Source organism: Diceros bicornis, chromosome 26 (genome assembly GCF_020826845.1).
Source record: "Diceros bicornis minor isolate mBicDic1 chromosome 26, mDicBic1.mat.cur, whole genome shotgun sequence".
Taxonomy (NCBI): Eukaryota; Metazoa; Chordata; class Mammalia; order Perissodactyla; family Rhinocerotidae; genus Diceros; species Diceros bicornis.
Genome location: NC_080765.1, coordinates 8,316,237 through 8,332,874, shown reverse-complemented (window position 1 = coordinate 8,332,874; position 16,638 = coordinate 8,316,237). Strand labels below are relative to the sequence as shown.

Genomic DNA, 16,638 nt, shown 5'->3' with positions numbered 1-16,638 from the left:
AGGTTCACATCATCAAGAACGAGGGGTGCCAACCTCATGTGCCCCTGGTATGATGCAACAGGAAGGGCGGGTCACTACTGTGGCATTCTGGATTCTTCCCAAATGTCTATAGCCTCAGTCCAATCATGAGAAAACATCAGGCAACTCAAATTGAGGGAAATTCTACAGAATAACTGACCCCTACTCTTCAAAAGTGTCAGTTATGAAACACTAGGAAAGACTGAGAAACGTCAGAGATGGGAGGAGACTAAGAGGGCATGATGATTAAATGCAATGTTGTTAGCCTGGATTGACTCCTGGAAAAGAAAAAGGACATTAGTGGAAAAACTGGTAAAATCTGAATAAAGTCTGAAATTCTGTAGCACTGTACCAATGTTGTTATCTTAGTTTTGATAAATTTACCATGGTAACATAAAATGTTATGTTAGTAGAAGCTGCGTGAAGAGTATATGAGGACTCTCTGTGTTGTTTCTGGAACTCTTCTGTAAATCTAAGATTGTTTCAAAATAAAAAGTTTAAAAAAACCCAACTACTTATCCTGGGTTAGTCATCAGCTTTATTTTGAGCACTTAAGCATCATTTTATTATCTCTTGGTCCCATTTATATCTGGTGGAAAATAAATTGGTTCACTTCTATAAAGATGATTTTGAAATGTCTGTGTTTTTAATAGTGTTTATCTCTCTTTCCAGGGGAGGCACCTGCTGCAGAAGTTTCCTCATCCTTTGTGATCCTATCTGTGTGCAGTTTAATGACATTAATAGTGTTAATTGCCAACTGTGTATCCTGCTGTAAGGACCCAGAAATAGACTTTAAGGTGAGCACAGACAGTAGGAACATTTAAAATCATCTTCTGATACATTTATCAATAGAATGGCTGTATATCACAGTCCCTTGGGAGCAGGGGACTTTTTTGGCAAACTTTTTCTGTAAGGGCCAGATGGTAAATATTTATGCCATTGTAAATAGTAAACACTGTGGACCATACAGTCTCTGTCACAGCTACTCAACTCTCAACTCTACCATTGTGTTACTACGTCAGCCATAGACAATATGTAAACAAGTGGCCGTGTTCCAGTAAAACTTTATTTACAAAAATAGGTGGTTCAGATTGGTCCACCAACTGTAGTTTGCTGACCCTACCTTAGAGCATCATTGACAATAACCACTTGTCTGTTTTAATTTATTTTGCTAAGTGAGGAATAAAGCATGATGATGGAATTCACCTGCAATAAGGCCTAGATGGAAGGGCAGGCTGGTTTTGATTTTTTTCCAAACTTTTGTGCACTAACGAATTTATGGTTGTTAAGATTATTGAGGCAGGGGCCGACCCCGTGGCGTAGTGGTTAAGTGCATGGGCTCCGCTGCTGGTGGCCCAGGTTTGGATCCCGGGTGCGCACTGACGCACCTCTTGTCAGGCCATGCTGTGGCGGCGTCCCACATAAAGTGGAGGAAGATCAGCACAGGTGTTAGCTCAGGGCCAGTCTTCCTCAGCAAAAAGAGGAGGATTGGCATGGATGTTAGCTCCGGGCTGATCTTGTGCACACCCACTGAAAAAAAAGATTATTGAGACAAAGGGATCCCCCAGTGTGTTTTGTATATGAGGAAGAACATCTTTCAGTTTACCTCTAAACCCTTGAGTTCCCTAAGGGGGAGAAAAAAGAATGCTGCCTAAATGGGGGGTCAGGGGGGCAGGGGCTAGTAACATAGAAAGGCTGGCATTGTAGCTGCAGATGGGTAGAATCTGCCAGAAACCAGCTGGGATGTCCTGCTCTAGAACTTACTCCATGCCTATTGGCATTTATTAGGGCTCAATGAATACTTGTTGAAAAGAAATACATATGAAAGGGAAAAAAAAGGAATGCATGCGTGCGGAGAGATAGTCCTGAATGTAGGGCCTCTGCTAGCTGTCCTGAGGGCCACGGGTTCAAATTGGGAAAAAGAGAAAGCTGTCTTCTAGCTAAAATCTTTTTAGTGGGCACATGAACCGTATCTCTAGAGCCTCCCACCTGGTTGTTTCATGTGTTCTCTTGACCTTGAGTCTAGTGGCAGCTCTGAGGAGATAAGGACATGTGCTGTTCTTTTGGCCCAACACGAGCATGATAAACCTGGAAGGTTGAGAACAGAGGGAGACTGGAAGAAAAGACTCACTAGCACAGGTCATCTTCTTTAGAAGATTTTACCCCAAACGTGAAGGGCTTTATTCATGACATCAGCTCCTAGGCCCTAGAACCACTACACACACTTCTGTGGGAAATGAATGACAGCACCACATGAGGACACAGTGGCAGGCAGGGAATCCGTGTCCCTTGACTGTCAGTCTTGCTGAGGGACTTTGCACAGACACCTGGCCATTTGGGGACAGAGATAAAGTCTGATTAGTGTTGCTGAAACTGAAATCTTGTCTCTCTCCCGCGTGTTATGATACCTCATTCCTGCCTTGGCTTGTTCTAATCTGCCTGAATCTCAGTATTGACCCAGGGAGTTTATTTTGATGCAGATTCAAGGAGTCTGTAGTTTTATCAAACTGCCCCAGGAACCACACTGTACAGAGGATCCTGTGCACAGTTTTCAGTATGCAAACTGTGTAATCGAAGAGGAATATCACCATTTGTAATTTGTGGGTTTCCTCTAGATTTATAACTGTGCAGTTTTAGAGATGAGTGGTCCCATCTTGCAGACCAGGCAGCTAGAGTCTGGAAAATAAGTGACTTGCCCAGGTGCATCCAGATAGCCACTGGCATAACTTAGAAGTCACTCAGTCTTCTCTCACAGCCTCATTTTTTAAAAATTGTGCTGTATTACCCCTCTGAATCTTGAGACTCATCTGCTGCCTAATATCATGCTGCTGCCAAACTTTTGAGTGGCACTATTTTTAAGTTAGAAGTGATGGATAAAGTCTTTTTAGCTTTTTTTTTTTTTTTTTTTTTGTGAGGAAGATCACCCCGAGCTAACATCCATGCCAGTCCTCCTCTTTTTGCTGAGGAAGACTGGCCCTGAGCTAACATTTATTGCCAAGCCTCCTCCTTTTTTTTTTTTTTCCCTTTTTCTCCCCAAAGCCCCAGTAGATAGTTGTATGTCATAGCTGCACATCCTTCTAGTTGCTGTGTGTGGGACACGGCCTCAGCATGGCCGGACAAGTGGTGCGTCGGTGCGCGCCCGGGATCCGAACCTCGGGCCGCCAGTAGCGGAGCGTGCCCACTTAGCTGCTCAGCCACGGGGCCGGCCCCTGGATCAAGCATTCTTAAAGGAGAGAACCTTTAGGAATGTCCAAAGAGAAAATTGAACAGAGCTCTTCTGTTTAGAGGTGCCCTTACAGGTTGAAGTTCAGCTGCCTCATTCTTCCTGCTCCCCACTCCCCTGTTGCAAATAGCAATAACGTCCTAATGCATTTGACAACATATATGACATATGTGAGAGTAATGTCCTCTCACATGCATGTGAAAACATAAATGTATCCGAAAAATCTACCCTTACAACTTTTAGTTTCTTCCTTATATGGGGGGCTACAGGGGAAGTGGTAGAAAACGAAAATGAAAAGAAGGATGTTCTATAGAGGAATGAAAAACAGTCTTGTTCTCTGTTGTATTATCAGCTTCTATCATGGTGCCTGGTGGGATAACACTCGTTAATTAACGAGCGAATGAATGACCCTGCTAATCATCTGTATCTATGTTAATGCATCTTTTTTTTTTTCCCCCTTTTCTCCCCAAAGCCCCAGTAGATAGTTGTATGTCATTGTTGCACATCCTTCTAGTTGCTGTATGTGGGATGCCGCCTCAGCATGGCCGGACAAGCGGTGCGTTGGTGCGCGCCCGCGATCCGAACCTGGGCCACCAGTAGCGGAGCGCGCGCACTTAACCACTAAGCCACGGGGCTGGCCCCATCTGTATCTATGTTAAATTAACATGGACCAGGAGGTAGACCCAGGCCACTGGAATGATGATAGGAAGAGTCAGGTTAGCTTTCTGCTGAACGAAGTCACTTAAAAGGTTTCCACAGCTTTATTGGTGCAGCCTCAATTTTAAAGTTGCCATCTTTAGAAGACCAGATGTCCTTAGAATGTTAATTGCACTTAACGTGCTACATAGTTTTATACTAACCTCCGTGGTTCAGATCTTGATTTTTCTACCCAGTTGAGTAATTTTTCCATTGTTACTCTTTCCAGAGAAATAGGACTCACTTAAAAATATCTTTTCTGGGCGGGCCACGTGGCTTAGCGGTTAAGTGCGCTCGCTCTGCTACTGGTGGCCCGGGTTCGGATCCTGGGCGCGCCCCGAAGCACTGCTTCTCCGGCCATGCTGAGGCCATGTCCCACATACAGCAACTATAAGGATGTGCAGCTATGACATACAACTATCTACTGGGGCTTTGGGGAAAAAAAAGAAGGAGGATTGGCAATAGATGTTAGCTCAGGGCTGATCTTCCTCACAAAAAAAAAAAAATCTTTTCTGAGTCTTTTAACTGTCCTTATTGAAATGTATATACAATTTAAAAATAAATTTGTTTTGATTCAATATGCAAAGAGATTTGTGAAAGTGAATAATAATAAAAAAGAAAAGCTTAAACTATAGTAACTTAAAAGTCAAATTTTGAACCTAGAAGAGTATGTCCATTTTAAGTTCCTTGGTCATTTTAGAAAATTTTGCATTTAACTTCCGGCTATTGGTTTAAAAAGTTACATAAAATATGTATAATTTATTTTCAAATCTTATTTATTCTGCTATTTGGAGTTGGAGAACATATGCTTTTTACTTGAAGTAAGTACAAATTGGAAAAAAAATTATGGCAGCATATTCCAAATGAGTGAATGAATGTTCATATCTTAACTGTTAGCAGATGTTTTTAATATTTGCTCTCAAGCTGATTTATATTAGATATAACATTGCTCTTCTCTGTTAGGAATTTGAAGATAATTTTGATGATGAGATAGATTTCACACCACCAGCAGAAGATACTCCCTCTGTTCAATCCCCAGCAGAAGTTTTCACACTTTCAGTACCAAATATTTCACTACCAGCTCCATCACAATTCCAGCCTTCTGTAGGTAAGACCTTATGTCCTAATGTCGTTTTCATGAATTATTTCTGAGAAGTGAGAATGGGAACCTTGCTGCTAATTATAAAATAATTGGACTGCCTGTCTCCTCTGCTTGCTTATTTCTGTTCCTTCTGCTTCCTGGTGAAGCTGAATTCTAGTGCTCAGGCCCACTGCATACCTGCAAAAGGTGAGTCCTTTTCTTTTGGACCTTGGATCTGGTGTAAGAATAAACTAGTCTCCTCGATTCATTGAAATGAAACTCGCAGACAGAGCTCCTGGCCTGTATTTTGGTAGACAAGCCTCTTTCCTAGTTCTTGACACTGCTTGTCTTGCTGAGTAGGATCCTGCCGTCTTCTAGTGGGACGTCCTGTGTTTGGGGAGGAAGGGTGTATTTGGATATATTAATTGGATTGATTTTTCATCCTAAGATAGAGGTTTGATTAAATATCAATTGATTTTTTGTTATGGAATAGAATATGACTGGCAGTTGAAGAATTAGGGAGCTCTAAGACTGCCAAGAGAAGACTGTTTAAGTGTTTCTGGGTGCCAGTCCTGCCTTTTGTGGTACTGCGCCCACAGTGGTGTACGTTTAGGGGAGTATAAACCAAGCAGTTGATATACTGCTGTGGGCATGCATGACTGAAAGAAAAAGTAAGATAAAACATGACGCAACTGGTGCATTTCATATAAGATATTTGTAAAGTTAGGTATATATAACATTTGTGGATTTTGCAGTATTGAAAAAAATAACATGTAGTATTTAGCTTTAATTTCTGTAAATAATAATAATACCCTTACTTCAACCAAAATAGTGAAGTGTAAAAGGAGTCTAACATATCCCTGGAATAACTCAAGTATACTCATCTCTAACTAGAAATATTGTATCTTATATTTGCTTACTTGATAATATACTTGAGTTTATACTTTAGGGAAGTCCTGAGAGGTATCTCCAGGGCTTTTGCAGGCCTGGAGTCCAACACTCATGAATTTATTTCAAGTAGTAGAGTCCTAACTCAGATCAGTTTAAGGAGAACAGGGAATTTTCTGATACATGGAAGTAGGGGTTAAGCTGACCATAGATACAGCTAGAGCCAGGGACTTGAACACCGTCAGCACTACATGTTCATTCTGCATTTTCTCTTCTCTTTGCATGCTGGCTCAATCTTGCAGATGGGCTTCTTTCCTGAGTAGGGAGCCTGGCCGCTGCAAACTCTAGGTTCATATCCTTGTAGCGTTACAACCAGACAGAAAAAGAGCTTCTCTCTCCTCTGGCCAGAAAGAAAACCCTTGGAGAGGCATTCTGGTTGGCTTCACCTGAGTCGGATGATGTGGACTCCTCACCATGGGTAGGAGGGCAGGGGCAGCTAAGAGCCTGACAGCTTCTCTTCAAGATAAAGTGGGGATGGTACCCGAGCATAGTAGGTGTGGGCACGACAGAAATGATAGTGACCTGGGCAGCCATCCTAATTGTGTTTATACACCTCTTTTTCTGTTTTTATGAAGCCCCCTAGTCTAAATTCCCTCTTAATAGGAAGAAATCACTTTAAATTTCTCTGCATAGAATAGTCACAGAATATTTTTATTGTCTTGGGATATAAGAGGCCTTTCCAAGCTTGACACCAAACATAGAAACCATAAAGGAAAATATTGCCAAATTTGATTTGTAAAGTGAAATATTCTGTATGGAAAAAGACACCATAAACAAATTTGACAAAGTAGCAAAAATATTTGTCAACTACAAAAAAATGTTAAAAAAAAACACTGTTGTATATAAAAATTTCAAACAAATGTGTAAGAAAAAGAGTAACACTCCAATAGAAAAAAAAAAGCCAAAGATATGAAAGGAGAAATTCATGAAAAGAAATTCAAATGGCTAATAAAAATAGGAACCTCATTATTAATTAAAGAAATACAGACTTAAAATGATAACATAAATAAAGATGGAAAGAAATGGCAGTGTGTAGTGACTGGTGAGGGAGTGTGTGTGGGTAACAGGAATTCTCATACACTCAGTGTCAGTGGAACTATAAATTGATAAAGATGTTCTTTCTGGAGGGCAGTCTGACAGTATGTATCAAAATGTGACTTGTGTTTACCACATCCAGCAATTCCAGTAATTTTAGTAATTTATCTTTAGGAACTAATTGGGTAAATGTACAGATATATACCTACATAGGAATTTATTGCAGCATTGTTTGCCAGTGTAAAATGGAAACAGGTTAAATGTCAGTATGTAACTTGTTAAATTATGGTTCAGTCCACACAGTGGAGTATTATGTGGTCCTATAAAAGGATGAAGGTGAACGATATCTGATATGAAAGATATTTGTGACGTATTGAGTGAAAAAGGTACGCCACATTGAAAAGCAAGTCTAGGAGAAGCTCTACCAGTTTCATTTTTTCTCTTTTTAAAATGTATTTTATTTTTTGAATAGATAATATAGTTACATGGTTCAAAAATCAAAACATAGAAAGGTGTATATAGTAAGAAGTCTCCCTCTAATCTTTGAATCTGACTTCAGCTCCCACCCCCACCTTCCCTAGGTAACTACTCTTCTTGGTTTCTTATATATCCCTCCAGAGTTTCTTGATGCAGATATTCCCTTCTCCCTTTTTTTAACTCAAAAGTGGCATGGTATAAATATATTATTCTGCATCTTGCTTTTTTCACTTACCAGTATGCTTTAGAGACCTTTCCATATGAATAAAAAGAGCTTATTTATTCTTGCTTACAGATTCATACTATTTAAATTGTATGGACTTAGCACAATGTATTTCCCAGTCTCCTATTGGTGGATATTTGAGTTGTTTCTAGTCAAAGCTTGTACCTGTGTTGGTTTGCACATTGTTGTGCTATTATACTTGTAGAATAAATTTTTGAAAGTGGGTCACAGAGTACATGCGTTTATTATTTTGATGGATATTGCCAACTTACCCTCCACAGGAGTTGTGCCAATTTATAATCCTGACAGTTGAGTGTCAAATGGTATATTCTGTTGCTCTTGCAGCTAAATTGGTATCGATTCAAACTAGATTGTTATAAATTTGGAATGATAACTGTAATCTCCAAGGTAACCACTAAGAAAATAGCTGGTAAATATACAGAAAAGAAAATGAAGAGGAAATCAAAATGATATACTAAAAATAGTAATCAAATACAAACAATCAAAACAAAATTTTTTGATGAACAGAGTTCCTAATTTTAATATAGCCAAATTTAACTGTCTTTTTTTAGAGTTAGAGCTTTTTGTGTCTTAAGAAATCCTTACCACAAAATATAATGATATACACCTGAAATTTATATAATGTTACAAACCAATGTTACCTCAGTAAAAAAAAAGAGGGGCCAGGCTGGTGGCATAGTGGTTAAGTTTGCACGCTCTGCTTCTGCGGGCCAGGGTTTGCAGGTTCGGATCCTGGGCATGGACCAATGCACTGCTTATCAAGCCATGCTGTGGCAGGCATCCCACATATAAAATAGAGGAAGATGGGCACAGATGTTAGCTCAGTGCCAGTCTTCCTCAGCAAAAAGAGGAGGATTGGCAACAGATGTTAGCTCGGGGCTAGTCTTCCTCACCAAAAAAAAAAAGAGAGAGAGAAATCCTTTCCTATTCTGTGATCAAAATGATATTTAATTACTTTTTTCCCAAGGTTTTAAGGTCTTGCTTTGACATTTAAATTAATTTAAATCCATAACCCATCCTGAGTTGATTTTGAGTATGGTGTTAGGAGGGAATCCATGAGTTTTCTTTGTAGATTACTATATTTTTTTCAGCTTCATTCACTGATTGATCCTTCCTTCCTTCCCTCTCTGCGTTTTAGTTCCATACGTGTGTGGATCTGTTCTAGGCTTTCTGTTCTGTTTCATTAGTTATCAATTCCTTGTCCCACTACCACACTGTCTTAATTATAACAACTTCATAATAATATATGATTTGCACATGTTTTCTCCCATTCTGTAGGTTGTCTTTTCACTCTTTTGATAATGTCCTTTGATACACAAAAGTTTTTAATTTTGATGAAGTCCAGTTTATCTATTTTTTTCTTTTGTTGCCTGTGCTGGTAGTGTCATATTTAAGAAACCATTGTCAAATCCAAGGTCATGAGGGTTTGCTCCTCTATCATCTTCTATGACTCTTACAGTTTTAGCTTTTAAATTTAGGTCTTTGAGGGCTGGCCCAGTGGCATAGTGGCTAAGTTTGTGCGCACCACTTTGGTGGCCTGGGGTTCGCAGGTTCGGATCTTGAGTGTGGACTGACACGCCGCTTGTCAAGCCATGCTGTGGCAGCGTCCCATATAAAGTAGAGGAAGATGGGCACAGATGTTAGTCCAGGGCCAATCTTCCTCAGCAAAAAAAAAAAGAAAGAAAGAAAGAAAATTTAGGTCTTTGACCCATTAATTTTTGTATATGGTATGAGGTAAGGGTCCAAGTTCATTCTTTTACAGGTGGATAGCTAGTTGTCCCAGCAACAGTGTTTGAAGAGACTGTTCTTTTCCCCATTAAATTGTCTTGGCACCCTTGTTAAAAATCAATTGACCATATTTCTTTGGGTTGATTTCTGGACTCTCAAGTATATTCCATTGATCTATATGTTTATCCTTATGCCAGTACCACACTGTTTTGATTGTTGTAACTTTGTGGTAAGTTTTGAAATTGAGAAGTATGAGTCTTCCAACTTTGTTTTTCTTTTTCAAGGTTGTTTTGGCTATTCAGAGGCCCTTGCAATTCCATATGAATTTTAGGATCAGTTTTTCCATTTCTGCAAAACAGGCCATTGGGATTGTGTGTGTGTGTGTATGTACCATTTTGATTCCCTTCTCATTCCCTTTTGTGTATATTTTTTAGGTGTTTTCTTAGTGATTACAATGGGGATTACAGTTATCTTAAATTTATAACAATTGAGTTTGGATTGATACTGACTTAGCTTCAATAGCATCCAGAAACTCTTCTCCTGTATACAACTCAGTTCCTTTGCTTTATGTTGTCACAAATTACAGCTTTATATGTTGTGTGCCCATTAACATAGGTTTATAATTTTTTGTGTATTTATCTTTTAAATCATGTAGGAAATAAAAAGAGGAACTACACACCAAAAATAGAATAATACTGGCTTTTATATTTACCTGTGTAGTTCCCTTTACCAGAGATCTTTATTTTTTCATATGGCTTCCAGTTACTGTTTAGTGTCCTCTTGTTTTAGCCTGAAGGACTCTGTTTAACATTTGTGAGGCAGGTGTATTGGAAGCAAACTCCCTAAACTTTTGTTTATGTGGGAATGTCTTAATGTCTCCTTCATTTTTGCAATAGTTTTGCCAGGTGTAGAATTCTTGGTTTACGGTCCTTTTCTTTTAGCACCTTGTCTGTCATCCCACTGCCTTCTGGCCTCCATGGTTTCTGATGAGAAATTGGTGTATGTGATGAGTTGCTCTCTCTTGTTGCTTTCAAGATTCTCTATCTTTGATAGTTTGATTATAATGTGTGTTGGTGTGGATCTCTTTGAGAATATCTTACTTCGACTTTGTTGAACTTCTTGGATGTGTAGATCCATGTCTTTTATCAGATTTGGGACCTTTTTTGCCATTATATCTTCAAATATTCTTCCTGTTCCCTTTTCTCTCTTCTCTTCTGGGACTTTCATTATGTGTGTGTTGGTCTACTTGTTGGTATCCCACAAGTCCCTTAGACTTTGTTCATTAATTTTTTCATTCTTTTTTCTTTCTGCTCCTCAGACTGGATAATTTCATTTGACCTGACCTGAAGTTCATTGCTTATTCTTCGCTCAAATCTGTTGTTAAACCCTTGCTGTGAATTTTTTATTTTGGTATTGTACTTTTCAGCTACAAGATTCTGTTTGGCTTCTTTTTTTTTTTTTTTTTTGTGAGGAAGATCAGCCCTGTGCTAACATCTTTTTTTCTCCTCTTCTTCTTTTTTTTTTTTTTTTTTGCTGAGGAAGACTGGCCCTGGGCTTACATCCCTGCCCATCTTCCTCCACTTTATATGGGATGCCGCCACAGCATGGCTTGCCAAGTGGTGTGTTGGTGCGCGCCCGGAATCTGAACTGGCGAACCATCATGGGCCGCCACAGTGGAGCGCACGAGCTTAACCACTTGTGCCACCGGGCCAGCCCCCTATTTGGCTTCTTTTAATAATTTTTATCTCTTTATTGATCTTCTCTATTTATTGGGAAATCATGTCCATGATTTCCTTTAGCCCTTTCAGCCTGTTTAAGAGAGTTAATTTCAAGTCTTGTCTAGGAGGGCCAATGTCTGTGTTTTCTCAGGGACACTTTCTTTTAAATTCCTTTTATATGTGTGAATGGACCATACTTTCTTATTTCTTTGCATGTTTTGTAATTTTTTGTTGAAAACTGGATATTTTGAATAATATGATGTGCAAAAAAGAAGAGAAAGAAAGCAACAAAAAGTGCTCTGGGTCCTTGTAGATGATTGGCTTTGTGTTGGGGCACTCCTCACCCATTTACTGCTTTGCCTTAGCCTTCACTTCCTGCTTGTGCTGAGCATAAAGACCAGCCAAAGGTGAAAGCTTATCTTCTTCTCAAGTCTTTTCTGAGCATGTGTCCTTCCCTGAGCGTGCATGTGGCTCTCTAGGTTCCCTCATATATGCAATAGCTTTTCAAAGCCCCTATTCCCCCCAAAAATCTCACTTCCCAGCACTTCCCTCAAAGCTTTCAGCATGTCTACTGTTTGCCTCAATTGTTATTTTTTGCCCCAGGTGGTAGTGCCTTGTTCATTTGCCTTTCACTGTTTTCAAGGAACATGTAGCTGGTCTGTCCTGATAGAGTTCTGAGTTAGTGAAACAAAGGGAAGCCACTTGTGTAGTCCTTCAGGGAAACCCCAGTCAGGTCAAAAGAAACACAGTTTCTTAAAAATAAGGCTCCCTCTGGAACTGGTACCCATACTAGAACATGGGTCATCTTTAAGACTGCTGCTGTGCTGCGGGAGGGGGTGGGGCCAGGGTAAATTAAAAGCCACAGAATAATTCTACCCTGTTTCAGTGGCGTTTCTCCTGGTTCACTTCGGTTGCTGTAAACCTTTGACTATCTTCCGTAGTTCTGATAAGGTGGGTACTGACAGTTTTTGACAAGATTTTCAGTGTTTCTAGGGAGAGACAGTCCCCAGATGGCTTTACTCCATAAAACTAAAGACCAAGTACAGGCCAATGGATTAGTGATTAATGGTTATAGTAGAATAGTTGGATCAGAAGAAATAGTTTAAGGTATTGAAGAATCAGGGTAGGATACTCATTGAAAAATCTTGTCAGTTTTAAAACTTGAAATTGTTTGGCATTATTAGTTTGAAAGAGATGTTTTATGTAGTTCTACCTTTATTAGCACAAGCATTAAATTTATGTTAGTGCTTGTACTTTGTAGGTTATATATTTAATATTTATTTTATTTCAGTTAAATACTTATATTTAGTTTTTAATGTTCTTTTTCCTACAGAAGGTTTGAAGTCTCAAGTTGCCCGCCACAGTCTAAACTATATACAGGAAATTGGAAATGGCTGGTTTGGAAAGGTAAAATGTTGTTCACTTTCAATTTTTTCCCTCCCAGCTCTACTGTTTAGAATTTAAAGCTAATTAAGAATTGTATTGCGTGACATTCTACATTCTCTCTAGACATTATAGTACCAATTGAGTTTCCCCATTGCCCCCTGAAACCACATGGGAATGTGAGCTTCAACATTCCTGATGTGTAAGTTTTTCCAAGAAAGTCTTTTATTTATATGTCAAAGGCTTTTCTGATGGTTGGCATAAGAACAGTAAGAAGGGAAAAGAGACCAGAATTTTAGAAGCTTTTTATGCTCCTCAAGTTAAATTATTTGTTTTTTTCTCCTTCTCCCCCTGTCCCCTTAGTTTTTTTCCCCCTTCTCCTTATGGCACTTAAACCACTTTAGAATTGTAGATAGATAGTCTTATTATAATAGGAACTGTTCTCTATTCCTCATAGCCTGTCGAGTGACCTATAGTAATGGCGCTTTGTGGATCTTTTTACCGCAGATTGTTCAGAGGAATGATCTTAGTATAACAACTATGTCCATGATATAGCAGTCATTCTCTGTAGAAGATTCCTGAGTGGTGATTGCATCATAAGCAGGGCAGTCAAGATGGGAAGATGTATTTGCTCTGTAATCAACCATCTTATGTTTCTTCTCTTTCTGTTCAGAGTGTCTGTCAGTCCTGTGTCTATGATGTCATCCAAACTTTATTAGTTACCAAATCTTCTAAGCCATTTAGCAAAACCTGTTATGTGTCAGACGTTGTTCTTGGTGCTGGGGGACCGATGTGGAGGAAGAGGGGTAAAGTCCTGGCCTATGGAGTGCTGGGAGTGTAGCAGCAAGCAGAATAGATCCCTGGCCTGACAAAGCTTAGATTTCTAGTGGGGGGCAGTGATCAGACAGTGAACAGTCAGTAGTAGGAGACAGGCTCAGAGAGGTGTGGAGGTGCCAGGTGATGTAAGATATTGTATGCGTTTAGACTTTGACTTTACTCAGAGTGAGGTGAGAAAGTACTCCAGAGTCTGAGATGAGTGATGTAATCTGGCTTACCTTTTAAAAGGCTCACTCTGGCAGTTATGTTGTGGAGGGCCCAGGGGAAAGCAGGGAAGTTGGTTAGGAGGCTGCTGCAGTCCTACGGGGAGAGATGCAGGCAGGCTTGGACCTGGATGGTAGCTTGGGGTGCTGAGAAGTGGTGTGACCCGAGATGGAGTTTCAAATAAGAGCATATAGGACTAGGGATGGATCAGAGATGGAGTCTGAGAAGGAGGGGAGTCAAGGGTGACTGCTTATGGCCTGAGTGATGGGAAGAATGGAGTTACTGTCAACTGAAATGGGAAAGACTAAGGAGAAGCAGGCGTGGAGAAGGGAGTCAGTCAGGAGTTCACTTTTGGATGCATCCAAATGAAGATACCAAGGAGGGGGTTAGAAAGTAAATCTGGAGTTCGAGAGAGGGTTCAGGCCAGAGATATAAATTTGGTAGAACTCAGTTTATAGATGGTATTTAAAGGTGTGAGACTAGATGAAATGACCAAGAATGTGAGCCTAGAGAAGAGGGAGAGGCACAAGGACTGAGCCCTGAGGCTCTGCAGTGTGGAGAGGTCAGCGGAATCAGGGAGACCCAGTGAAGGAAACAGAAGAATCAGCCAGTGAGTAGGAAGGGATGTGGGAGAGAGGAGTTTTTTGCAAGTCAGTGAAGGAGGAGTTCCAAGAAGGTGAATTATAGTAAATGCTGCTGACAAATTGAGTAAGGTGAAGACTGGGAGGATTAGGATCTGGCAACATGAGGTCCACAGTATCCTCAAAAGAGGCTATTTAGGGGTCACATCCTCATGTGGAGTGGGTTCAAGGGAGAAAGTGGAGACAGCACGTTTAGACAACTCTGTTGAAGAGTTTTACTCTGAAAGGGAGCAGAGAAATGAAGTACAAGCTGTTTGGGACCATGCAAGGTCCGAGGGAGGGTTTTTTGATTTGCTTTGTTTTTTTTTTATAGGATGTGCAGCTATTTTAGCGTGTTTATATGAGGAGTAGGAACTGATAATGCAAGAGATGGAGGGGGGTAATTGTAGGAGGGATCCATAGCACATTTGTAGGACTTGGTCTTAGGAGCAGAGACAGTTTCTCCCTTGAAATGAGAGCTAAAGCAGAGGGAGTGGATACAGGTACAGGTGGATTTGGTGTTAAAATGAGGAAGTTCAATTCTGATTGTTTTATTCAGTGAATAAGAGGCCAGTTTGAAAGAGAGTAGCAAAAAAATGTGTTGGAAGTTTGAATAGGAGGAGAAGGTATGAAAGAGTCCTTTGGGAAAGTATATTAACTAGGGCAAAGGGATGATGGGCAGTGCTGAGGGCGCTCACCGATTTAAAATGAGACCAGTCATCATGATTGTGTGTTTTTGTATACTTTTGGTGCTTTTTATTGTAGGCAGCTAGTTGAATTTAAGCAACACTGGGGTTTGGCTAAGCTAAGCTATCTCAGCAAGAGGGGTAAGGGGATGATAATAGTGAAGGATCATGGGGTCTGAGTTGTCAGGGAGAGGAGTGAAGCCCTGGGCTAGGGGCAGGATTGTGGAAAAGAGGTACCATTAATAGATTTAGAGGGCAAGTCGTGCACTTGTTGGATTAGACTCTTGAAGTGAGCTGGAAGTCAAAGGACTGGTAGAGAAGAAGTTAAAATTCAAGGGTCTGGACATAATATAATCATTAGCTAGGTCTAAACCCGTGGAAATGTTTCCTGAGATGGGGTCATAGAAAAGCTTATTGGAAGTGAGGTCAAAGAATTGAGAGGTCTGGGTGTTGAATGAATTGTCTCTGCAGATATTGAACATCAGGAATGATAACAGTAGTGGCGGAGAGAGAGACAACGAGCCAGATTATTGTATTAGGCTATTAATTCTTCTTTCCCTTTTTTGAAATTGATATCTTATGAGTGTTAGGCTAATGCACAAGCTGGTTATATAAAACAAAGAATATGACATACTTAATTATCAAAATTTCTTGTTCTGTTCATTTTTCTACCTTTATATTCCTAATAAACACATTAAATTTTGTTCAAGTTCTTACTCTCTATTTTTAGGACATTATTAGTCTATTTTATAAAAATATGAAAAACTATCTTAAAAGGAAGCCTTTTGGTTTTGATCATTCTCAAGTTAAATAAAGACTTTTACTTTATCGTTTTCATCTTAAATATTGTATTTTTGAATGCTTTTGCATTGTCCTATATTATGTTTAATATTTCACTGATAGCTTGTTCTTATTTTCATTCTCATTTTGTGTTCTGTTAATTTCAGTGGAATATGTTTTCCTTATGTTTTGACTGAAGTTTTAGTATAAGATAAAGGCCTGGAATAATTGGAATGCCATGGATTTTTAAAGTTATAAAGCAATGATAGTTTGTTTATATGTTGGCTTTTGGTCAATTTACTATTTCATATGTGAAGGAGACAAAGTAACAAAACTCAGTTGAAGTGTTTTTGGGAAACATTTGAGTTATGTTTGAACTGAACTTATAAATTACTTTTCTGTAATGTCATTGGTAATTTCCATGGAAGCGTAATACATTTTAAGTAAATAGAAAAAATACGTATAAATATATGACTGTTGTAAATATCTGATGAACGATTTAAAACTGAAGGAGAATATTTTAGTTTTCCAAGCTTTTTGTGAGATAGTATTTAAAATAATAGAAGGCTATCTGTTTTTTGCTTAATTTATTTTCCTGTATCCCATTTCCTGATAAGTGAGACATACTTCTTTATACCATTTTGGTGGAAGTGAAATGAAAAACTGTTCTTTGGTTTTAGGTCCTCCTTGGAGAGATTTACACAGGCACTAGTGTAGCGAGAGTAGTAGTGAAGGAGTTAAAAGCAAGTGCAAGCCCAAAGGAACAAGATACTTTTTTGAAAAATGGAGAACCTTACTAGTAAGTAAACCTTAATACATGTTCTGTAAACAGTCTGTGGTCTGTTGAAAATCAGGTGTTTAAAACTTCTTTGGAGTTTCCTCTTGCAAAATATACAATTAAAATAAGATCCAGAGTCTCATAACGTAAGACCCCAAATGTCCAGGTTTCAATCAAAATCA

General features: G+C 39.3%; 1 protein-coding gene across 2 annotated transcripts in view; it reads left to right on the top strand.

Annotated features, from left to right (window-relative positions):
* Positions 1-16,638, top strand: part of LMTK2 (lemur tyrosine kinase 2) — a 95,938-nt gene that overhangs the window by 26,207 nt on the left and 53,093 nt on the right. For both annotated transcript variants that reach the window (XM_058569293.1, XM_058569292.1), the window contains exons 2-5: positions 691-815; positions 4,901-5,045; positions 12,502-12,575; positions 16,359-16,477. In XM_058569293.1, coding sequence (XP_058425276.1) covers positions 691-815; positions 4,901-5,045; positions 12,502-12,575; positions 16,359-16,477 — 463 coding nt within the window. The remainder of the gene's footprint in view (positions 1-690; positions 816-4,900; positions 5,046-12,501; positions 12,576-16,358; positions 16,478-16,638) is intronic.